General features: G+C 38.6%; 1 protein-coding gene across 6 annotated transcripts in view; it reads right to left on the bottom strand.

The window, feature by feature from the left end:
- The window catches only part of Ccdc171 (coiled-coil domain containing 171), a 553,592-nt gene that overhangs the window by 288,903 nt on the left and 239,876 nt on the right, over positions 1-24,813 (bottom strand). For 5 of the 6 annotated variants that reach the window (XM_045160095.1, XM_045160091.1, XM_045160110.1 and 2 more), the window contains 5 exons: positions 18,608-18,714; positions 16,799-16,888; positions 15,344-15,544; positions 11,138-11,326; positions 6,515-6,703 (listed from right to left, as the gene is read on the bottom strand). In XM_045160095.1, the coding sequence (XP_045016030.1) occupies positions 6,515-6,703; positions 11,138-11,326; positions 15,344-15,544; positions 16,799-16,888; positions 18,608-18,714 (776 nt within the window). The remainder of the gene's footprint in view (positions 1-6,514; positions 6,704-11,137; positions 11,327-15,343; positions 15,545-16,798; positions 16,889-18,607; positions 18,715-24,813) is intronic. The other variant, XM_045160100.1, reaches the window with a different exon arrangement.

The following is a 24,813-nucleotide window of genomic DNA, read 5'->3' as shown; positions in this document are numbered from 1 at the left end:
CACACGTGTCTGGAGTTCGTTTGCAGAGGCTGGAAGCCCTGGCACGCCCATTCTCTCTCTCTCCCTCTATCTGTCTTTCTCTCTGTGTCTGTTGCTCTCAAATAAATAAATAAATAAATAAATAAAAATTTTAAAAAAAAGAAACACAAGTTAATAGGGTGAATGAGAAAATTAGACCCCTCAATCTGTTGTCAACAAAAAACCTACCTCAGCTTCAGGCCAAGATGGCAACTGCCTAACTGTGCCACGCATCCCCAGGAAAGAAAGGCAAGGCATTAAGGGTTCACTGGGTCTTTTAGGGGAAAGAAATCTCTAACAGATCATCAGTGGGAGGGCACAGAGGTGAAAAAAAGGGAATTGCTGATCCCCTCACTCACAGGTAGCCCACCAGTCCCCCAACGCCCCCAAGCAGTGGCCGTACCCACAGTCCGAGCTTCAGGATACTTCTGCACTTATTGTAGGAAAGGGGACCCAGGCCAACATAGTTCCACTTGCCTCACTGCACAAGGTCAATCGCCCTGCTATCCCCACCCACACATGACCTTGGGCAGGTTCTGCCTGCTGACCTTCACTGGTCCATCTGCCCACCACATGCAAGCTGCCCATCCCCACTTGTGCAAGCTTAGCCTGCTCTGCCCATTTTCCCACTTACTGCGCCAGACACCGCCTGTCCATGTGCAAGCTCAGGCCCATTCCACCTGCCCATGCAAGCTCAGGATCACTCTGCTTGTCCATCTGGCCAGCTCAGGCACAATCCTCTGCCTGTTGGCCACGCTGGCCACCTGCCAGTGTCCTGTTGTGTATGAGTTCAGAATGCTTCTGTGTCCCAGTGTCCCACCCCATGAATTTAGGCTGCTTCGGTGCTTGGTGCTTCAGCATCCCTCCTAGTGTGAGCTCAGGCCACTCTGGCGCATCACTGTGTGAGAGCTCAGGCAACTTTGGTGTCCCTGCCACACAGGAGCTCAGGCTGCTTTGGCATTCCGCCAAGTGAGAGCTCAGACTGCAAACTAGCAGGATACAAAATCAATCCACAAAAATCAGTAGCCTTTCTATATGAAAATGACAAAGATACAAAGAAAGAAATAAGGGACATGTGCCATTTTTCATAACAACAACAACAAAAATACCTTGGAATAACATTAACCAAGGAAGTGAAAGATCTATACAATGAAAACATAGAAACACTCAAAAGAGAAATTGAGCAGGACTTGAGAAAATGGAAAGACCTCCCATGCTCCTGGATAGGCAGAATTGACATTGTGAAGATGAAAATCCTACCAAAGGCAATATATAGATTTAATGCAATTGCAATTAAAATCCCAACACTGTTCTTCACAGAGATGGAAAAAATGATCTCAAATTTCATATGGAAAGGGAGAAGGCCTTGTATTTCCAAGCATATCCTCAGCAAAAGAAATACCTCTGGAGGCATCACCATACCTGGTCTAAAGCTATATTTAAAAGCCATAGTAATAAAAACAGCATGGTGCTGGCATGAAAACAAGAGTATAGACCAATGGAATAGAATTGAGGACCCAGACTTTGGGTCAAGCAACTATAGCTACTTGATATTTGACAAAGGCCCTAACAATACAGGCTGGAAAAAAGACAGCATCTTCAACATACGGTGCTGGACAAACTGGATAACCATGTGCAGGAAGTTGAATCTTGATCCACACATCTCACCATGCACAACACTCAAGTCCAAATGGATCAAAGACCTCAATATAAGACCAAAAACTCAGCTACTACTAGAAGAAAATATAGGAAGAACTTTCCATGATACAGGAATAGAAAAAGACTTCCTGAACAAAACGCCAGTATCACACGATCTTAAAGAGTCACTCAACCAATGGGACCACATGAAGCTGAAGAATTTCTTTACAGACAAGGATACAATAACCAAAGCCAATAGATTACCCACAGAATGGGAAAAAATATTTGCTGAATATCCAACTGACAGAGGCCTAATCTCTAGAATCTACAAAGAACTCAAAAACCTTCACAATAAAAAGTCAAACAACCTACTCACAAAATGGGGCAAAGAGCTGGGCAGGCAGTTCATAGAGGAAGAAATGCAAATGGCAAACACACACGTAAGAAAATGTTCATCATCCCTAATCATCAGGGAAATGCAACTTAAAACAACAATGAGATTCCACCTTATCCCAATAAGGATAGCAAAAAAAAAAAAAAATCAAATGAAAATAAATGCTGGTAAGGATGTGGAGAAATAGGAACCCTCATCCACTGTTGGTGGGAAAGTAAGATTGTACAACCACTTTGGAAAGCAATATGGGGACTCCTAAAAAAGCAGACTATAGAGTTACCAACAGACCCAGTTATTCCCTTACTTGGCATGTACCCTAAAACCTTTGAAACTCAGTCCAGAGAGATTTGCTCAACCGCATTTATAGCGGCTCAATTCATAACAGCTAAGAGCCGGAATCAACCCAGATGTCCATCACTAGAAGAATTATCACACTTGGAGATTTGTCACTGACTAGAGTTGTTGGACTTGGAGCTAGAGTTTGATGTTTGCCCTATTTAAATCTTGTATTGGTGGAATATGTCTTTTTTATGCCCAGTGCCGTCTTTTGCAATGTAAGTGTTTATTCTGTGCCATTATGGTTTTGGGGGGTTGATTTTTGGTATTATGGCTCAGTTAAAATAACTTGGACTATGGGGATGTATGAACACCATTAGAATTGATAAAAACTATGGGACCTTTTAAAAGCTGGACTGAATGCATTGTATTTTATATCATGTATCAATGTCAGTTTATGGGAGTCAGGGACGGAATGTGGTGGTTTGATTCAGGTGTCCCCCCATAAACTTAGGTGTTCTGAATACTAGGTTCCCAGCTAATAGAGATTTGGGAATTAACACCTCCTGGAGGGAGTGCATTGTTGGGGGCGGGCTTCCGTGTGTTATAGCCAGTTTCCCCATGCCAGTGTTTGGCACAATCTCCTGTTGCTATGGTCCACCTTATGTGGGCCAGGGAGTGACGTCCACCCTCTGCTCATGCCATCATTTTTCCTGCCATCATGGGCATCCCCTTGAGCCTGTTCGCCAAAATAAACCTTTTTTCCCACAAGCTGATCTTGGCTGGGTGATTTCTACTAGCAATGTGAACCTGACTGCAACAAACACCAACTCCATTATAGTTAGGGACTTCAATACTCTACTATCAGCAATAGGTAGATCATCCAAACAGAAAATCAACAGGGAAGTAAGAGAATTCAACAACAGCATAGATCAATTAGACCTAAAGGACTTCTAAAGAACATTCTACCCATGAGACCTTCTCTGAAACAGATCATATACTGGGCCATAAAGCCTGCCTCCATATATTTAGGAAGATGGACATAATTTCCTGCATGATATCAGATCACAATGCTATATTGCTAGAATTTAACAACAAAAAATGTGCCAAGAATCTAACCAGCTCCTGAAAACCAAACAACATGCTTTTAAACAATAAATGGGAAGAAGATAAACTGAAAACTTTCTAGAATTGAATGAAAACATGTTGTACCAAAGCTTACAGGACATAATGAAGGCAGTCCTTAGAGAAAAACTGGTAGCACTAACTGCCTTCATAACAAAAAACAGAGATATCCCAAATCAATAAACTAACTATCCATCTAAAGGCATTGGAAGAGCAAGAATAATCCAACCCAAAAAGCTCCAGACAGAAAGAAAATCTTAAGGTCAGAACATAAATTAATGAATTGTTAACTAAGAAAACAAAGAGCTGGTTCTTTGAAAAAATAAACAAGATTGATAGAGCCTTGGCCAATTTGATCAAATAAAGAAGAAGAGATGCTTCAAATTACCAAAATTAGAAATGAAAAAGGAGAGATCACAACAGTCATAAGTTCTTTTCCCTTGGCACTGGCCTGTAACTCCCACTACCAGGATGCGGTTAACACCCACAGTGAGCTGTTGATCAGAAACCTACAAGGCTTCCCAAAAGAAGACAGACTAATGTCACAGCACTTGATTACCCACCAGAGGTTAATGGTAAGACCCTACTGCTAAAGATACCATATGCTGTCAGTATGGAACATGGAGAGACCTGGCTGGAATCTGGAAGAGAACAACAGACAGCCTGTCTAGTGCTAGAAGGTACTACATGAGCTACTAGGGAAAAGTGACCCAAAACTCGAGGTCTAAGGTACTCAGAAGCAAGCAACCTGCAGTGATGCTCACCCAAGTGCAATAGTGGCATACAGCCATGGTGGGTAACCAACTGCTCTTGGATTGGCTAACAGATCCACTGAGTGGAACAAAACCCATATCTGGAACTGGGAAACAAGTCAGAATCATATCCAGATAACGAGTTTGCTCTTCAATATCAAGCTCCCATCAATCTTGGGCTACAAGACAGCCTATACCCATTAAAGTATCTCTGAACTAACAATGGTTCTCCTCATATAATCTGTACTGACTTCACTCTCCGTTGGAGAATCTGCTTCTCTTTTTCAGATGGAAGTAGGAACTGAGGAGAGAAACATCCAATCACACTTCACCAGGACCCCAGCTGAAACCATCAGGAAATTAGGAAAATGAGCAAGAGTGCTGCTTTCATGGCGAACCTGGTATCAGCATAAGGGTGAAGGAGATAGACACTGAGGACACTCAACTCCTACCAAATCAGAGATCCAGAGGCTCCTAAGAGCCTATCACTGAAGTAGACCTAAAACAAACCCAACATGGCTCAGGAAATTTTGCAGAAGAGGGGGCAGAAAGATTGTTAGAACCACAAATTGAGATATTACTTACAGAGACATTGCATCTTCACTATAACTAGTGGCTATTCCCACAATACAGGCATCCCCAACAAGGAGGTTCCCTTTGGAAGGGGGCAGGGATGAGGGTAAGGATGGTACCAACATGGACTGTTTACATACTGAGTAAGGCCATATCAAATTATAAAAAAAAATTTAAAAAGGTGAATACTGAACAAACCCTGGGAAGAATAAACAACTTTCTGATTGTGGATCCTATGCTGGGAGCAAAAGAAATTTATTAATAAACATCAAGAAAAATACATACAATCATTTTGTTACTCCTGACAGGCAGAGATCATAATTAACAATATAAATAATGCTGAAATTGATTGTATCTGAAAAACATGATTTTGTTTTGTTTTAGTTTTTGAGGTAGGGTCTTGCCCTAGCCCAGGCTGACCTGGAATTCACTAGGTAGTCTAAGGGTGGCCTCAAACTCACCAATCCTTCTACCTCTGCCTCCCAAGTGCTGGGATTTAAAGGCATGCACCATCATGCCAGGCTTTGATAAACATGATTTTGTTAAGTGCCTTTTATTTCTATTCTCAATCAAATCTAACATAAAAGATATAATACATGTCATGGTCAGTTATTTTGTAAGACCTATAACTATAACTCTAATAATAATAACAATAATAATGCATGCATGTCAGCTTTTTCATTACTGCGACAAAAATTGCTGAAAAACTAAAGGAAGAAGGTTTTGCTTGGGCATACAGTTTCAGTTTTTAGTCCATGACCCTTAGGTCTGTTGTTAATGGATAACATCATGATAGATGGCAGGAATGTGGTAAAGCACAGCAGTGTACCTCATGGTGGTCAGGAAGCAGGAAAAGACACTCCCTATAACCTAAATCCTCCACCCAGGCCCTACCTCCCTACTTTTCACTACCTCACAATAATGTCAATATATTATGAGCTCATCAAGGATTTTAATCTACTGATTCGGTCAGAGCCCTCGGATCACACCACTTCCCCAAAGTCCATCAGCTGACAACTAAAACCTGCCAATCATAAGGTCATGGAAGAAGTTTACATTCAAATGTTAATAGTAGGTGCAATGAATTTTTAAACCCAAATGGATTTACCTGATAAGTCATTTAAAGTCCCAAAAACTGGAATAAGCTAGATAAAAAATACTTACACTGACATTTTACGAAATTCCTAACCTTTTATTTTAAAAATAAACAAAAGATATATAACTTAGCATTTAATTGACCAACACCTTCTAAGATTTTTAATTAAAAACTCATCTTCCAAACATAAGTGAAAGGCAATCATTAAAATACAGACACACTACATATGTATGCATGTGTGCATGCTTGTGCCCACAAACACACACAGGTATTTTTTCACAGCAATAAAAATTCTAACATGCCAACTAACATTATATTGGAGTTATAGTTGTAGATCCTATTGTAAAATTACTAAATGTGAGATGCTTTATATCTTCCATGCTAGATTTGATTGAGAATAGAAATGACAGATAATTCCCATAATCACATTTTTTCATACAATTTATTTTCAATGTTATTTATATTACTTTCATCTCTGCCCCATAAGAAGTAACACAATGACTGATGTATGTTAGCAGGGTCATATGTTTTTGTGTCTAAACAAGTTCTGTGGAGTTCTCAAGAGGTTTTAAGTTGATGTTGAACTGACGCACAAAAGCAAATATTTGAAGCAGTTGCAGGGAACCATCCCGAGTAGCACACCTGTGCCCTCCTCTGCACCTCCAGAAGAAGTTCAGAATATTGCAGTTCCAGGTCTTTCTTTTGTCTGTGCCAGCAACTCTCTTGGGCTTTGATCTGCTCTGCCACTTTGTTAAAGGTGTCTTCCTGGGTCTGTTGAAGCTCTCTCATTGTGTCAGATTTATTTTTACAGATATACTCTAGGTGGTTTATCTATAAAGGGAAATGAAATATACAATAAAATATACTAACAAATCACTCTTTTGTATCACGTTCTCCAAGACAAACACCCAAAGTTTTCTACTACATTTTATGCCTTAAGACCATTTAAAATTTTAAGATAAAATGTAAACAAATTAATAAATACGAACTGTCAGAGAAAATTATCATATGTTAGCAGAAAATAGTATTCATCTGTATATCTTAACAATGAATTGTTATTCTCCTCTTTCTAATAAAGTAACTCATTCTGTGATCAACTTTTGCAGACAACTGAGAAAAATGTTCTTACCTCTTGAAGCCAAAGCTCAGGCTAAGTCAGGCATCACATTTGGAAAGAAAATGTTTAAATGAGATTTTTAAATGTGCACATAGTCAGGTGGTGGCACACTCCTTTAAACCCAGCACTTGGGAGAAAGAAATTTGAGAATCACCATGAGTCCAAGGCCACCCAGGGGCTATAGAGTGAGTTCCAGGTCAGCGTGGGCTAAAATGAGACTATGCCTCAAAAAACAAAACAAGAAAATGTGTAAACATTTTACATATAATAAAGCAGGATGTTCTGACCTTTTTGTGTGTGTGTTGGTTTTGTTTTAGTTTTTGTTTTTTGAGGTAGGGTCTCGCTCTAGCCTAGGCTGACCTGGAATTCACTATGTAGTCTCAGGGTGGCATTGAATTCATGGCATCTTTCTACCTCTGCCTCCCGAGTGCTGGGATTAAAGGTGTGTGCCACCACACCCAGCTCAGTTCTGACCATTTTTAACGGAACATGAAAAGGAAAATCTTTATCTATGATTTTTTAATTTTATTTATTTATTACAGAGAGAAGAGACAGAGACAGAGAGAGAATGGGCACACCAGGGCCCCTAGCCATTGCAAATGAACTCCAAACACATGAACCACCTTGTACACCTGGCTTACATGGGTATTGGGGAATTGAACCTGGGTCCTTAGGCTTTGTAGGCAAGTGCCTTAACTACTAAGTCATCTCTCCAGCTCAGAATGATATTTAACTATAAACTATAAAAACTATAAAAAAATATTTAAAAATATATAAAAAAATTCTTATAAATAGCCGGGCGTGGTGGCGCACGCCTTTAATCCCAGCACTCAGGAGGCAGAAGTAGGAGGATCGCCATGAGTTCTAGGCCACCTGAGACTCCATAGTGAATTCCAGGTCAGCCTGGGCTAGAGTGAGACCCTCCCTCGAAAAGAAAAAAAAAGACCAAAAAATTCTCAAAAATGCAATACCCCATAAGAAAGTTAAAACACAAATTTTAGTTATCTCTTTAAACCTACTGTACACACATTCAGTCATAAATTTATGCTCTCATTTACTAGTCCTCCCTCTTTCTCAGTGTCTATGGTTGTGTTGTCAATAACATGACACAAGTAAAATGCCTAATAAAATGAAATTTCACCCTAAAATAAGTTATTTTGTTAATTCAACATATTTTTTAAATAGAATAGTTTTTCTCTTCCTGTCTCTTAAAAGCAACTAAGATCTGGACATTAAATTAGAAGTTATTAGGTTAGACCATGAGTTGCTTGGACAGATATTGGTCATTTCCCCCAATAGTCCATGTAGCACCTTCTGGCACTAGACACACTGACTGTCTGGGGACTGACTCTCTCCTGGCTTCCAGCCATGTCATTCCATTTTACATGTCAGCTGCATATGGAGTCTTCAGCAATAGGGTCTTACCACTGGCCTTTGGTGAGTCATCAAGTACTCTGACAGAAGTCTGTCATTGTTTTGGGAAAACTTGTAGGTTTCTCTGATCAAAAGCTCATTGTGGATGATAGCCCCAAGCTGGTAGTAGGGGTTACAGGTCAGTGCCCACGAAGAAATTGAGGAAAAACATAACTAATATACAAGAGTTAGAGAGGAGAGAGAGGGGAGAGGGGGAGAGGGAGGGAGGGAAGATGTAGAAGATTTAGGTTAGTCTTGATCCTACCCTCTCCAGTGTCTTGTGGTTCAGGTGTTTCCTATAAGGGTCTAGTGAAGGTTCAGCCATTTGGTCTGCCTTTTAGGAAGTAGAATTTTATGGTACCATTGCCGTTTGGGTCCAGATTAGTGTTTCCCACCCCTTCGATGCCCTCCCCTCCCTCCCCATCCATCCTAGGGTCTAGTCCATGAAGTGCTTGCTGGGTATGTAAGGTATCTTGGGTAGAATCAGGTGACGTGTTGGAGATGAGTGAGACTATGTGTCGATTTTTTTTTCTGTGATTGGGTAAGTTCACTGAGAATGATCTGTTCCAGGTTCAACCATTTTTCCTCAAATTTCTTTGTGTCATTTTTCTCACTGCTGTATAGAATTCCATTGTGTAGATATACCACATCTTTGTTATCCATTCTTCTAATGATGGACATCTGGATTGATTCCAGCTTTTAGCTATTATGAATTGAGCCGCTATAAACATGGTTGAGCAAATCTCTATGGCCCGTGGTTTGAAGGTTTTAGGGTAGATGCCCAGTAAGGGTATAAATGGGTCTGTTAGGATCTCTATAGTCAGCTTTTTCAGGAGTCTCCATATTGCTTTCCAAAGTGGTTGTACCATCCTACATTTCCACCAACAGTGAATGAGTGTTCCTGCTTCTCCACATCCTCGCCAGCATTTATTTTCACTTGATTTTTTGATGTTGGCTATCCTTATTGGGGTAAGGTGGAATCTCATAGTTGTTTTAATTTGCATTTCTCTGATGATTAGGGATGATGAACATTTTCTTAAGTGCATGTTTGCCATTTGTATATCTTCCTCTGTGAACTGCCTGTTCAACTCTGCGCCCCACTTTGTGAGTGGGATATTTGTCTTCTTATTGTTTAGAATTTTGAGTTCTTTGTAGATTCTAGAGATTAGGCCTCTATCAGTTGGATAACCCGCAAATGGTCTAACCTAATTAGCAACAAATAACCTGATATGATGCCCACACAAGTGCAATAGTGGCACACAGCCATGGTGGGGAACCAACTGCTCTTGATTTGGCTAACTGATCCCCTCAGTGGTACGAGACCCATAGCTGGAGCTGGGAAACAAGTCAGAACCATACCCAAACATAAGCCCACTCTCCAATATCAAGCTACCATCAATCATGGGCTACAAGAGGGCCTATACCTATTAAACACTCTATCAAAAAAATAAGTGTTATCTCAATTTTCCGGGTGCTAAATTACTCTCCGTTGGGGAATCTGCTTCTCTTTTTCAGATAGATGCAGATCCTAAAGAGAGAGCTGCCCCAACATACCTCAAAAGGGGCCCAACTGAAACTAAGGATATTTGGCAAAACAAACAAGGGTGCTGTTTTCCTGATGAACGGAATACCAGCACAAAGGGGAAGGAGACCAACACAGAGAAAAATCAAGTCCTACCAAATCAGAGAGCCAGAGCCTCAGAGGCCCCCAACACCTTAGCACTGAAGCAAACCAAAAATGAACCCAACATGGCTCAGGGAAATTTTGCAGAAGAGGGTGTGGAAAGAATGTCAGAGTCACATGTTGGGTCATGATATGCAGAGACATTTATCATACCAATAACTGTGGGCTAACTCCACAATGCACGACCCATTTACATCAACAAGGAGGGTCCAATGGGAGGGGGTAGATCATGGGTGAGCCTAAACAATGGTACCAAACTGCGTGTATTTGCGGAAAAGGAAACTAATAAATTAAATTTTAAAAAAATTAGAAGTTATTTATCATAAACACAATTCTAACCAGTTCAATAAGCAAAGAACAGTATCTTTAATAATGGCATAAGTTGATCTGCTAAGCTATTTTAATTTTCTATAGCAAAAACAGGGTGTGCTTTTTTTTTTTTTGAAAAGACCAAATTTCTAGGTTTGTAAAATGGTAAAGTGACCAGAAAAAGTCTACTGTTTTGATCTACAAAATTCATTTCTCAAATTCTAAAGCATTGATTGTGTTTTCACATATACAGTTTGTTATATTTGAAGAAAAAGTAAAAAATGTAATTTAAATTTTTCTAAGTGCTTTTAAAGAACTTTGTATTTCCTAAGCAAAGAATTTTAAGATCATGTTTTTGAATAACTATATCCTGTTCCTATTTTATGCTAACATAAAGAGTTGGTTTATTAATGTAAATGACTAAGTTCTTTGAATTGCTTCATCAGTAAGATTAATTTATTTTCTTTTAATTAGGTCCCTGTGGCTAATACTGGCTAGTAGTATTAGCATGTCCTGCACAAAAAGTGGAGCTTAGAGACTTCATACAGACTTCAGTCACATTTACATGCCCACAGCAATGGCATCAAACTGAGTTGTAGACAAGCTATAATTAATGGTACTGAATTATTAACACCCAAATTCTTTTTGAAATAAGATGAATGTCAGCCCCTGTTAATGATACTGTGATGTGGACAAATGTCACTGAATTTAATAGAGGTATCTGGTGCCCGAGGACAGTTACCTTCTCATTAGCCCTGTTGAGGTCTGCAATGAGGGCATCAACATTCTCCTGCAAGACTGCACAGAGCTCAGACCAAGAGAATTTAGCCAACATGCCTTCTGGTTGTTTTATGAGTGCACATCCTGCTACTAAGTGTTGATACAATGTATGGAGAAAGGTTAGCTTCTCCTGCAAGAAAAAAAAGACAAACTGATTCCTGTATATGAACACATATCTAGAAAGTAAGACACAGACTGTATTCTATCACTATTTGTACATAGTGAACAAGTTATTTTTAAAACCTGGAAAGAAAATAAAATACGCCAGATATTGACATTTAAATGATCTTTTCATTCACATCCAAAATCAAGCGTAAGGTACAATCCTGAGAATTTCTTAAAATCAGTATTCAAAACAATTTTGGCTTCTAATTAAAAGCCAAAAAACCAGGTTTCTAACCCTACTTTACTGCAGCTGAGGATGTGAGCACCTGCTATTAGGCCTCAGCCTCCTTAGCCATAACACATGATGTCTACGTTAGTTGTTTACAGGACTGTTTAACTGGAATTCAACATGGTAATTCTATAATTTCATATTCATATTTAACAAAACAGATATGAAGTCAAAAAGTAGTGTCAAAAGAAGAGTGTTATTCAATACTGATGAAAAAAATTACACCATATGTGTACTTAACATGTCCACAATTACTCAGCTTTCTTCCTTCTCTGGAGAGTCCAGTTTACTTACCACTTATAGGAAACCTATCCTGAGCCCCAAAGGCAAAGCAGGTATATACACGGAAGAAGGATTCATTTGTTCTACCCACTTATAAGTTGCACACTGGGCATTTGCAGGTGTTTACAGATTATAAAGTAACAGACAGGCAAATAAAAAGTGACTACACATCAATTTACCTATATGTAAATACTTTGTCAGAAGCACCACCTTTTACCTATATATACTGAGTGATACAAAAATATCTGTATTTATTTCATTTTATAGATTTGTGAAATTTGTATTGCTTAATTTCAGAAAGATTAAATGGGGCTGGAGAGATGGCTTAACTGTTGAGGTGCTTGCCAGAGAAGCCTAAGAACTTATGTTCAAATCTTCAGGTCCCACAGTGACACAAGCGCACAATGTTACATGGGAACACGTGTCTGGAGTTCATTCACAGAAGATGAAGACCCTGGTGCACCCATTCTCTCTCTCTCTCTCTCTCTCTCTCTCTCTTTCTCTCTTCTGTTTTTTTCTCTTTCTGTTCTTTCTCTCACACACACAAAATAAATTTTAAAAATCAAAATTACTAAGCGCCTAAATGCACAAGTAGACATATAATTCTCAATAGTCACTATCACCTGTTATCTGTTCAGTATTAACGTTTACAAACTAATGAACATATTTTTTATCCAAAAAATAAAGTGGATATAGCTGACCAAGACATATTTTTTAAATGTCCAGTTATTATTTATTTATTTATCTATTTAAAGACCTTTAAGAACATGTTATACTTACAATAGCCAAACAGTCTATTGATGAATGATTTAAAAATAGGTACCATGTGGGCTGGAGAGATGGATTAGCAGTTAAGAACTTGCCTATGAAGCCTAAGGACCCCAGTTCAAGGCTCGATTCCCCAGGACCCACGTTAGCCAGATGCACAAGGGGGCGTACACATCTGGAATTCATTTGCATTGGCTAGAGGCCCTGGTGTGCCCATTCTCTCTCTCTACCTGCCTCTTTCTCTGTCTGTCATTCTCAAATAAATAAATAAATAATTTTTTTTAAATAGGTACTTATGAGCTGGGTGTGGTAGTGCACGCCTTTAATCCCAGCACTCGGTAGGCAGAGGTAGGAGGATCACTGTGAGTTTGAGGCCACCCTGAGACTCCATAGTGAATTCCAGGACAGCCTGGGCTAGAGCGAGACCCTACCTCAACAAACCAAAAAAAAAAAGGTACTATGCTCTAGAAGTAAGTACAAATCTGATCTTAACTTGAATACATGAGGAGAATTTACTTACTGTAATGACTAACACTCTCTTTATACGGTATTTCATCTGTAAAGTACCAAAGCATAAAAATCAAAGACTGAGTAATTATGAAGCTATAAAATAAATATTTTTATTTTTATTTATTTGAAAGAGAGAGAGGACCTCTAGCTGCTGAAAATGAACATCAGACACATGTGCCAACTTGTGCAGTTGGCTTATGTGAGTTTTGGGGAATTGAACCTGAGTCCTTTGGCTTTGCAGGCAAGTGCTTTAACTGATAAGCCATCTCTTCAGTCCCTAAAATGAATATTTTATGTGGGTAAAATAAGTTCTCTCACTGGGCATAGTGGTGCATGCCTTTAATACCAGCATTCCGAAGGCAGAGGTAGGAAGATTGCTGTGAATTCAAGGCTACCTTGAGACTACATAATGAACTCCAGGTCAGCCTGGACTGGAGCGAGACCCTACCTTCAAAAAACAAAAAAATAAAATAAGTTCCTTCAATATGTACTAATCTATGGACCAGGAGGAAAAAAAAAACTTATTGAAGAAAAATACTTGAAGGAAATGAAAATTATAATTTTCTAGATTTTAAAATATTGAATACAGGATATACAAAGGTTTCATGAGAAATTATAAGGAAAGTATTCCTGAATGTTTCAAATGAATGTCATTAATTAATCTATATGCTATCTCACTTTTTGCCAAATATAGTAATTTAAGCAATGAAAATAATTAAAATTTAATAGAGTAATGCAAATTTCAGTTAAAAAATCAGAACTGTTGCTATAAATGTGCTATGAATTGTCCTTTTATAAGCAGTTAAAGATTCTGGCAGCTTTTAGCTGGGATGAAATGTGTAAAACTCTTACTAATATAACTACCCAAATATAATCATCAGGCATTGCAATATTCCTCCTCCACATTTTTGCTAAACAATCACATAGATAGTCAAAAAAGACCATCCTCAAGTATAATTCATTGTGTCGCCATTATGTCCTTTTTGCTTGAGCTGTGATAAACCAAGCATGATAATCATCCATTTGGCATAAAAAGAGCATCACAAGATCCAAAATCAATTCACACATGTTGAATCCAACCACAACACTGTAGACATGCTGACTTTACAATCCAGTCAGGCTTCTCGTTTCCTTGATTTTAATCACTATCTCATGTGTAGAACTATTCCAACCCCTTCATGTGGACATAATTTAAAATCCCAGACTGTAAGAAGAGTGGAAAGAATGTTTCCTTTTTACTCTCTTGGCATCTGTGTTTGTATTTGCTACAGTAATAAATTCAATATGCAGGACAACTTTAGATAAAACAATTCTACCAACCAGTTAGACTAGCTCTATAACCCAGAGGTAAAAGAAAATTAAAGATAACAACTGCATTCACACAGACTTATAAAGAATGACATTTTGTCATAGACAGACACCTCTCCAAGACATTCAAACTGATGTTTTTAATGCTGTTAACTGATGGTGCCTTAATTTTGTGAAACTTATTTTTCTAAATTTTATTAGTATCCTATAATTATAAACCATAAGAAGACTATGTTAAAGCAGATATTATTGCTGTTTTACAAATTAAAAAAAAAAAAAACTAAGATTTGGGGTGGCTAAGCTGCATGGCATGTTCACAGCTACACTATGTATAAACAACATCAGAATCCAAGTCCAAATTTTTCTTATTGCAAAAAAAAAAAAATCTTTCCACCATCTCAAGCTGCAAAACTACTGAAATTAAAAAAAAAGAAAGAAAGAAATGAACCTTTGTTACTTGAAAACAGGCAAACCTTGAAGAGACTATTAGGAATGTGGCAGGTTGAGATGTGACTATCTAAAGAAAACTGAAGGTCCAAGTGACAGAAAGTTGAAGTCTGTTACTTTTTCTTACAATAGAACAGCACAAGCATAACCAAGGTTTTTCAGTCATCTGGAACATTTCAAAATACTCAGCTCACCAGGCATGGTGCCACACACCTTTAATCCCAGCACTAGGGAGGTAGAGATAGGAGGATCACTATGAGTGAGTTGGAGGCCACTCTGAGACTACATAGGGAATTCCAGGTCAGCCTGGGTTGGAGACCCTACCTTGAAAGAATAAAAAAATACAAATTTTAATTAAATCAAATATTAGTAAAAAACAACACTTAATGTTGGTAGATATTTAATATAAAACTGAGATTAGTTAAAGGCCTATCCTAGTCTGTTGGCTGCTGATAATACCTCTGTGTCCTTCTGGAAAGCCTGGGAAAGTTTTTGTAGTTCACTTTCAGACTGGGCTGCTCGGGCCTTTTCTTTCTCCCAACAGTGTAGCACATTTTGTAGCTCCACCTTCAGAGTGCTCACCAAAGCCTCTCGGTCTGCACACTTGGTGCGCAAATGACTTAGCTCTTTGTGGACATCAGACAGTTTATCTTGAAGCTCCTGTAAGACATGGCATAAGAGATGACAGGAAGACTATCGAGTAGAGGAGAGGAAGAGGAACACAAGTATGGAGTACATAACAAAAACCTTCCAACCTTTACAATCAAACATCTGCTAATAATGTTAAACCTCATCCTATTTTACTGAATATATTTTCTAAGTATATTTTAGCTCAAAAAATTAAAAATCTAGGGGCTGGAGAGATGACTCGGTAGTTAAAGACACTTGCTTTCAAGGCCTAATGGCCCAGTTTAATTCCTAGTACTCAGATGCACAAAGTGGTGCATGTATCCGGAGTTCATTTACAGTGGCAGGAGGCCCTGGTGTGCCTGTATTCTCATTCTCATTCTCTCTCTTTCTCCCTCTCTCTCTCTTTCTCTTCCTCTTTCTTAAACAAAATTTTAAAATTAGAAAATATGTAATGTTCAAACATATAAATAAATTGTTACTGAGATGTCTTATTCCTAAAAGCTCTTTAAAGGAAGTTTTCCTATTAAATGATTTTTTAAAAGGTACTCCCAAAAATTTTAAGGACTCTTAAATAATAATTTAGCTGAAAACTTTATATTTAATATAAGAATAATTCCATTTCTATGACATTTCAAATACTAGTAGAAATCCCAAGAATGTTGTACAAAATTCTACAGAACTATCTGTTCTTTAACCTTGTAAATGTTACTGAACTGTGTCCATGACAAACTCAACTTGAACCAACACAATAAAATTCTAACAAATAATAAGCAACTCAAATTTTGCAAAGATGTACATAAAATCAGCACAGAAAGTTAAACAAACTGTATCTTGGATCTAAGCCAGCTGTGGTCTCAGCCCATTAACCACACATGATATACTAAAAACAAAGGCTCCACCCAAAAATTATGAAAACCAACTTTATATACAGATGTGCTTATGGGTGAGATATGTTTAATATGCATGTAAAGCAGGATATTAAATCAGAAATCATTTTTAATGACTGGTATTAAAATTACATCCCAGAAAGGAATTTCTAACCAAAATACCTGGGTCAAAAAAATTAAAAGTCTATCAAATTTAGGTAGAAATAGGAAGATACATATTTCAGATATCTCTCAAATATCCTCTTAATAATTCTACTTGCTTCATAATATAAAAGGAAGAGATTTTGTTTTCTTTTACAATACTGGGGAGTGAACCCAGGGTTTTGCACATTCTAGGCAAGTGTTCTATCACCAAGCTACATCCCCAGTCCTAAGAGATTATTTTAAATGGAAATACCTTTATATTTTTAGTATGAGACTCGAGTTTGTGTTGGGTACAACCAAGTTCATTAAATGCCTTTTCTTTGGCATCTTTTATGCTGTTTAGCTGAGGAAAGAAAAGCAACTATTAGAATTTTCAAAGATGAGTAACTCAAAAGCTAACCATTAAATGTTTGTTACACAATTACTTAGATACATATATTTCACTAGCAATTAAGAGTCTTTGGAACAATACTTCTTTTGGTTAAAGGCTATGTTGTTTCTGATACAAGCTCACATGACTAAAATTCAAAGAAAGCATTCAACCTTAAAATGCCAGTGATGTTATTATTGTGTTTTTACTACATCTCTCGATAAAGGATTTCATTCTTACTGTAAACAAATATAACTCTATTTTTTTTTTTAATCCTACTGGACTGAAATGCCAGAAGCAATGGCATCTGTAAGGAAAGAAAAAGGAAAAGAGCAGAAAACTGTGTTTTCGATGCATCACGAGGGCATTTGCTGGTCTCTCACTCCATATGACAACTTCAGGGTCAGTCACATGCAGCCCTACTGGGAAGGCTGTGGCAGGTCATCAGTTGGTCCTGCACTGCTTGTGATTTATTTTCTTTGACAGTTCATTCTTCTTTCTGTCAGACTGCTCTTTTTGCTTTCTTTGCAGCCACCCCCTTGGTCTCCCCACTGCTGTCTCTGGCACTGGTTCACAACAAAGCACATTACTAAGCCAAAGCCTGCTGAGTCGACTTTTCAACTGCACTAAGGATCATGTGACATGCATCCTCCCACATAACAAGCGCTGTGGGTACTCCACAGCTTCCAGGCCTAGGCCTCAGAAGAGTTTAATAAAGGACTAACAATACAGGTTGTCCTGCTCATGGGGGAAGACTAGCAAGATCCATTCTTCATAGAAATTTAGTTATATCAATGGCCCCTTTCTTCTTTTTATTTTGAACAATTACAGAGGTTATGTAAAGAGTTTGTTTCTTCTTGTTTGTATACCTTGGCAAATTAAAATAAAATATGTAAACAATATATTAAGCAGAACAGTTTTTATGGTCACTGAATTATATAAAAAAAGAAAAATGCTAAACTCTAGACTATATGACTTGTCTTTGGCTAAACAATCTGTAGATTTGCTAACTAACTGTATTTAATGAAATTATTTTATATGCTAATTTGACAAGATATAACCAAACTCCTCAGTTTTTAAAGCATGAATTCACAAAACATTTTAATACCCAAGAAAATTATGAGCCCACACATTAAACAATACAAATGAGATGATAAATAGAAGGATGAGCTTTTTAAATCAGCCACTAAAAGCCTCTAGTATACATCAAAAGAATGTTTGTTTTAAAAAACTAATAGCAGTACTTTATTCCCTTTTGAGAATAAAAACTAATTTATATTTTTTATTAAGATTTCCCTAGTTTAAAGAATTCTTAAACTATTGACAAAACCTAAATTTCTCTGACCTATTTACAGATCATTAAATGTATTAACCTTTAAATGGGGTACATGCTAACTTAAATGTCTTGCACATGTTTTTATTAAATTAAAACAGATAAATCACAAAGACCAAGAAGCAATGAAATCTTTTAAATGGAAAGTTGGAAATAATAGTTTTCTGAAGAATTATAAAACCATAAGTGAGACACTACTTTAGGCCACACTTAAACAAAGTGACAATGAATTATTTTTTTGTATCTGTGAAAGTGTCAATTCAACATTCTCAATCTTTTTGACCTCTGTAACAAGCAAAGGATGCACACTGGTACTGCCCAAAGGCTGTATGTGTGGAGCCAAACAGTGCAAGTGGTACCTCATTAGATGCATCTTCCAGCTTGTTCTGGTAATCTGTCAAGGTACGCCTCAAAGTCTCAAGGACAACAGAGAAGCTAGGAGGTTTATCCTTGTCCTTGTGGATGCCTAGAGAAACATACAAGATAAAAGTATACCCGTTAAGTCACACAGGTACAAAAGTTAAGGAAAGAGTGAAGAGCTGAAAAGACATTATGAAACACTGAACAGAAATTTATTCTCTACCTACATATCTATGCAGCCTTTCTAAACATGTGGCAAAATTAAAACTTATACTATATCAAATTCAAACCTATGGGCTACTTTCTACCTTACTAAGACCCTGATAATAATAGAAGTTTTGCCTCCTGCCGGGCACAGTGGCACACACCTTTAATGCTAGCACTCAGGAGGCAGAGGTATGAAGATCACTATGAGTTCAAGGCCACCCCAAGACTACATAGTGAATTCCAGGTCAGTATGGGCCAAAGCAAGACCCTACCTCAAAAAATAAAAAATAAAAAAGAAGTAGTTTTGCCTCCTATCTCCCAAGGAGTAGCAGGATTTATGTAATTAAACAAATAGTCTATATTAACATTGTTTCAGTGTACTTACATGTACTTACTTTGGTCCTTGAATTTCTTTTTTTTAGGATCCAGGCATGATGGCTCACATATTTTTTAAAAATTTTGTTTATTTTTTATTTGTTTACTTGAGACAGATAGACAAAGAGGTTGCGAGAGAGAGAGAATGGGCATGCCAGAGCCTCCAGCCACTACAAACGAACTCCAGATATATGTGCCACCTTGTGCATCTGGCTTATGTGGGTCCTGGGGGATCAAACCTTGAACACGGGTTCTTAGGCTTCACAGGCAAGCGTTTAACCACTAAGCAATCTCTCTAGCCCAGCCCTTGAATTTCTGAGGGGTAAAGTCTTTTATAATCTACCATTTTCTTTAAATAACTTCTGAAGCCAAGACTGTATGATTTTCTATTATGTTTGGAAATGTTCTTCAATCCTTCAAATTCTCAAGTTGCAATTTCAAACAAACAATAAAAATACTATTATCTACACAACCCACATCATGTGAATTAAATCCCTTAAGACTGACATTCAGTATAAAAATATGTGTATTTTGTATTATGCCCTCAGACTATTTTAATTTAGTTAGCCCATAAGTTAAAATAATTGGCTTAATTAAAATTACATGGCAAAATATAATTCTAAATATTATTTTAAAATAACCAAAACTTAGGTTTCAAATCCTGCTTTAAATTGATTTTCATTTAACTACTCTTAAATTTGAAAAATCAAGTACAAGACAGGAGTGGTGATACACGTCTTTAATCCCAGCACATTGGAGGAACAGGTAGACAGATTGCTGTGAGTTAGAGGCCAGCCTGGGACTACAGAGCGATTTCCAGGTCAGCCTGGGGTACAGTGAGACACTACCTCAAAAAAAAAATGAAAGAATGAGAGGGAGAAAGAAAACAAGTACCAAATTCAGTTTGATAATATTCTTACTAAAAATATTTTTATCAAGCTGGAAATGGCCCAGTGGTTAAGGCGCTTGCTTGCAATGCCTAGCAAATTGGGTTTGATTCCCCAGTACCCACATAAAACCAGATACACAAAGTAATGCATGCATCTGGAGTTCATTTGCAGTAGCTAGAGGCCCTGGCATGCACACCCATTTATTTTCTTTATTTCTCTTTCTTTCTTTTCTTTTCTTTTCTTTTCTTACTTTGTCTCTCTCTCTCTCTCCTTGCAAATAAATAAATAATATTTTCAAAAATTATTTTTTGGCTGGAGAGATGGCTTGCCAGTTAAGGTGTTTGCTTGAAAAGCCAAAGGACCCAGGTTCAGTTCCCCAGGACCCATGTAAACTAGAGGCACAACATAGTACATGCATCTAGAGTTCGCTTATAGTGGCTAGATGTCCTGGGGTGTCCATTCTTTTTCTCCCTCAAATAAATAAATATAAATATAAATATTTAAAATTATTTTTATTTCTTTGTTGTAGTCAACTTCTCATTGTTGGCAGAAAGCACCCAACCAAAAACAGCTGATTGGAGGAAAGGGTTTATTGTGGTTTACAGACTCAAGCAGAAGCTCCATGATGGCAGGTAAAACAGTGGCATTGAGAGGATCAAATTTTCACCAGTTTACAGCTAGGCCTAAGTTTCAGTTTCCTGGAGAGACAGACAAGACTTTTAGGAAAAACCATGAACAAAGGGCTGTTAATCAACAGTGACCCTGACATGTGGCCAGGGAAGATAGCCACCCAGGGGCCTAATTCAGTTCCTGTAATACCTTTGGACTATGACCAAAAAAGAACTTGCCCAAGATAGTGGGCTCCAGGACTGAGTCAGTTCCTGCAAAATCTGTAAAACATGTCTAAACATGTCCAAGGATGATAAAACCTGGGCCACAGCCAATCAAGGTATACAAATGTAACTGCTGCTTGCTTAGCCAATCGCATTAGAAGATGCCCACCCTCCTAAAATTCCCCTAGCTGTGCTTAAAAGGGGCCTGTGTGCTCCTCTCAGGGCTGCCATTTTGTATGAATGGTTGACCCCTGCATTCTGGCTGTTTCTGCAGAAAAAAACACTCTTTCCTTTTACATACTATTTGAGCCCGGGGTCTTTCTTCAGCGATTCTCAGACCTTTACAGCATGAGGAGAGGCTGGACACCACCTCCTGGCCAACATTAGGTGAACAACAGTAACAGTAGAGTATGTCAAAAACTGGCAAGGGGAAGCTGGCTAGAACACCCATAAGCCTGCCCCTAACAATATATCAACTCTAGGGGGCTCCAATTCCCAAACTGCCACCAGATGAGGACCTAGAATTCAGATCACATGTTTATGGGAACACCTGAATCAAACCACTGCATTCCATCCCTGGCCCCCATAAACCTCATGGTGTAAAATGCAATCTCTTCAGTCCAATATTAATAGTTCCATAGTTTTTATTGTTCCCAATGATAGCCAAATAGTCCAAGGTCTTCTAACTAAGTCATAATACCAAAAATAAATAAATAACATAATGGCACAAAATAAGCATTCACACTATAAAAGATGGCATTGGACATTATAGGGAAAGATTTAACCAATACAAGATTTAAGTAAACAAGGCAAACATCAAACTCTGTAACTCCAAGTCTGACAACTCTAATCACTACAAGGCTCCCAGTCTGATAATTCTAATCAATAATGAGTCTCTAGAGTTCCAACTCCGCAGCACCAGCTAAGCAACTCATAGCATGGAAAACTTCATCTGGTGCCAGCAGCCTCTCCTTGGCACCTATCCCAAAGTCCTGGCATCTCAACTGGGTCTCCACTGCAACCCACAATTCATCTTCATGGCTCCATTGGGTGAGCACGCATGTAATCCAAAAAGTCTGCTTCATATTGCCCATGGCCATTTCCAAAAAAACAAACCATGTTGAAACTTCAATGACCCTCTCTTTCCTGCATGTGTTATACTCCATAGTACTAGGTAGGCTACCAATTGGTTAATTTGGGGAAGGGGATACTTTGAATACTTTGAAAAACAGAATAGTCCTTTAGCATCTAGGCCCCTTCAAAAGAGTCAGCATTCTTCTGGCTGTCCCAGTGTAGATCAGCTGGCCCAGTCTTCAAGGCTGTAATCTTTCAAACAACTGCAACTGAATGGGCAGCACTTTTGGCCCAAAGATTTCATCACTTTCTGTGCTATATTCATCTGTTCACACCAGTCCATTTCTTTTTTTTTTTTTAATTTGATTTATTAGTTTTCTTTTCATCAAATACAGGCAGTTTGGTACCATTGTTTAGGCTCATCTATGATCTACCCCCTCCCATTAGACCCCCCTTGTTGATGTAAATGGGTCGTGCACTGTGGGGTTAGTCCCCAGTTATTGGTATGCTAAATGTCTCTGCAAATCATGACCCAACATGTGACTCTGACATTCTTTCCGCCCCCTCTTCCACAAAATTTCCCTGAGCCATGTTGGGTTCATTTTTGGTCTGCTTCAGTGCTGAGGTGTTGGGGGCATCTGAGGCTCTGGCTCTCTGATTTGATAGGAGTTGATTTTTCTCTGTGTTGGTCTCCTTCCCCTTTGTGCTGGTATCCGGTTCACAGGAAAACATCATCCTTGCTTGTTTCACCAATTGTCCTTAGTTTCAGTTGGGCCCCTTTTGAGGTATGTTGGGGCAGCTTTCCTTGTAAGAGACTTGCTTTCCTTGTAAGAGACTTGCTTTCCTTGTAAGAGACTTGCTTTCCTTGTAAGTGACTTGCTTTCCTTGTAAGAGACTTGCTTTCCTTGTAAGAGACTGGCTTTCCTTGTAAGAGACTTGCTTTCCTTGTAAGAGACTGGCTTTCCTTGTAAGAGACTTGCTTTCCTTGTAAGAGACCAGTCCATTTCTATGCAATTAAACACTGCACAAGTTCTCGAGACATGGGAATAAAAGAAAGTCTCTCACACAAACTGCTTCTAACCAAATAAAAGCAAAGTTCTTTCTTCCTCTCATAAGCCAAACCTCACGGTTTCTAGAAGCAACAAACTTCTCACAGTACAAATTTTACTGTTGTGGCCAACTTCTTGTTGCTGGCAGAGAACACCCAACCAAGGGCCAGAAAGGGTGTATTCTGGCTTGCGGATTCAAGGGGAAGCTCCATGATGGCAGGGGAAAGTGATAGCTTGAATAGAGTCTGGACATCATCTTCTGGCCAACATCAGGTGGACAACAGCCATATAAAAAAAAAAAAAAACATTTCCAGGCCAGGCGTAGTGACACATGCCTTTAAACCCAGCACTCAGGAGGCAGAGATAGGAGGATCACCATGAGTTTGAGGCCACCCTGAGACTACACAGCCAATTCCAGGTTGGCCTGAGCTAGAGTGAGACCCTACCTTGAAAATCCAAAAACAAACAAACAAAAATATTCCAGGGACTTCCAGGTAAGATGGTGGCATACTAGCCACACTAAAGCAGCCTAGGGAGGGAAATAAACAGAAACACAGCAAAATATATTCTTCTACCAAAAAGTTATGGTTTTTAAGTTATCATCAATCATAGTAGAGAATCGGGAGACACCAAGATCTTTCAGAAAGGAGGAAACTAGCCAGAATCCTACCAAGGCACACATGGCCCCAATTTACGTGCCCACCTGCCTGCACAGTGCACAGCTGCAGGAGCAGAAACAAGGTGAAGGCATGTTCCACTCAAATCAGGCTCCTCGCAAAATCAAGAAACCTGAAGAAGAAGACAACAGGGACCAGCTGAGCAGCTACTGAAGGAGGATACAAACAGGAACATCTGATCAGCTCCAGTACAACTCCAGGAACCATATACAACCTCCAATCCTGCATCAGGGCCATGAACCTACAGAGAACTCATTCGCCCCAGGCCACCTGGCACTGAGAGAGATCAAAGTAGACACTCAGCATTGGTGAGATCTGAAGCCATGCCAAAAGGTAACAGGGCCAATTTACACAAAGCCAGATAAGTACGCCTTCACAGGAAGTAGTAATCTCTATTTCCATGTCAGGAAAGGTTTTGTATTACATTTGAGTGATACATTCTTGGGTGGCTTTAACATTCTCAAATAAGCTGTTTTTTGGTATTGACAATTGTTGCCTTTGATGTTTCCTGATTTTTAGGGCCTTTGTCTTTTTATTTTTTGAATAATTTTTTAATATTTTAATTATTTATTTGAAAGAGAGAGAGAGAGGCAGAGAAGGAGAGAGGGAGAGAGAGAATGGGTGTGCCAGGGCATCCAGCCACTGCAAATGAGCTCCAGACACATGTGCCACCTTGTGCATCTGGCTTACATGGGTCCTGGGGAATCAAACCTGGGTCCTCTGGCTTTTCAGGCAAGCGCCTTAACCATTAAGCCATCTCTCCAGTCCACCTTTGTCTTTTTCTTCTGTCATTATTGGGGACAGGGTTTGACTGGCCGCAGGATAACTTGGAACCTATTTCAGACCAGAAATCTCAACTTCCTAGTTGGCAGGAGTAAGGTTGTGGGGCAACACACACTCTTAGGGACTTTGGCTTTATTGGATTATCTGGTTATTTTAATCCCTACACTTGTATAAATATTTATGCTGTATTTGATTGAATGTGTATATTACTCAGTTGAATTTTAGAATTTTCCAGTAATTGCTAAACTCAGTCTACTACAATATGTGTATAGAAGGCAAACTCAACACCTAGGGTCACTCCTGCTGTCTCTCTTGGA

This window comes from Jaculus jaculus, chromosome 1 (genome assembly GCF_020740685.1).
Source record: "Jaculus jaculus isolate mJacJac1 chromosome 1, mJacJac1.mat.Y.cur, whole genome shotgun sequence".
Taxonomy (NCBI): Eukaryota; Metazoa; Chordata; class Mammalia; order Rodentia; family Dipodidae; genus Jaculus; species Jaculus jaculus.
This window is presented reverse-complemented; position numbering and strand designations above follow the sequence as displayed.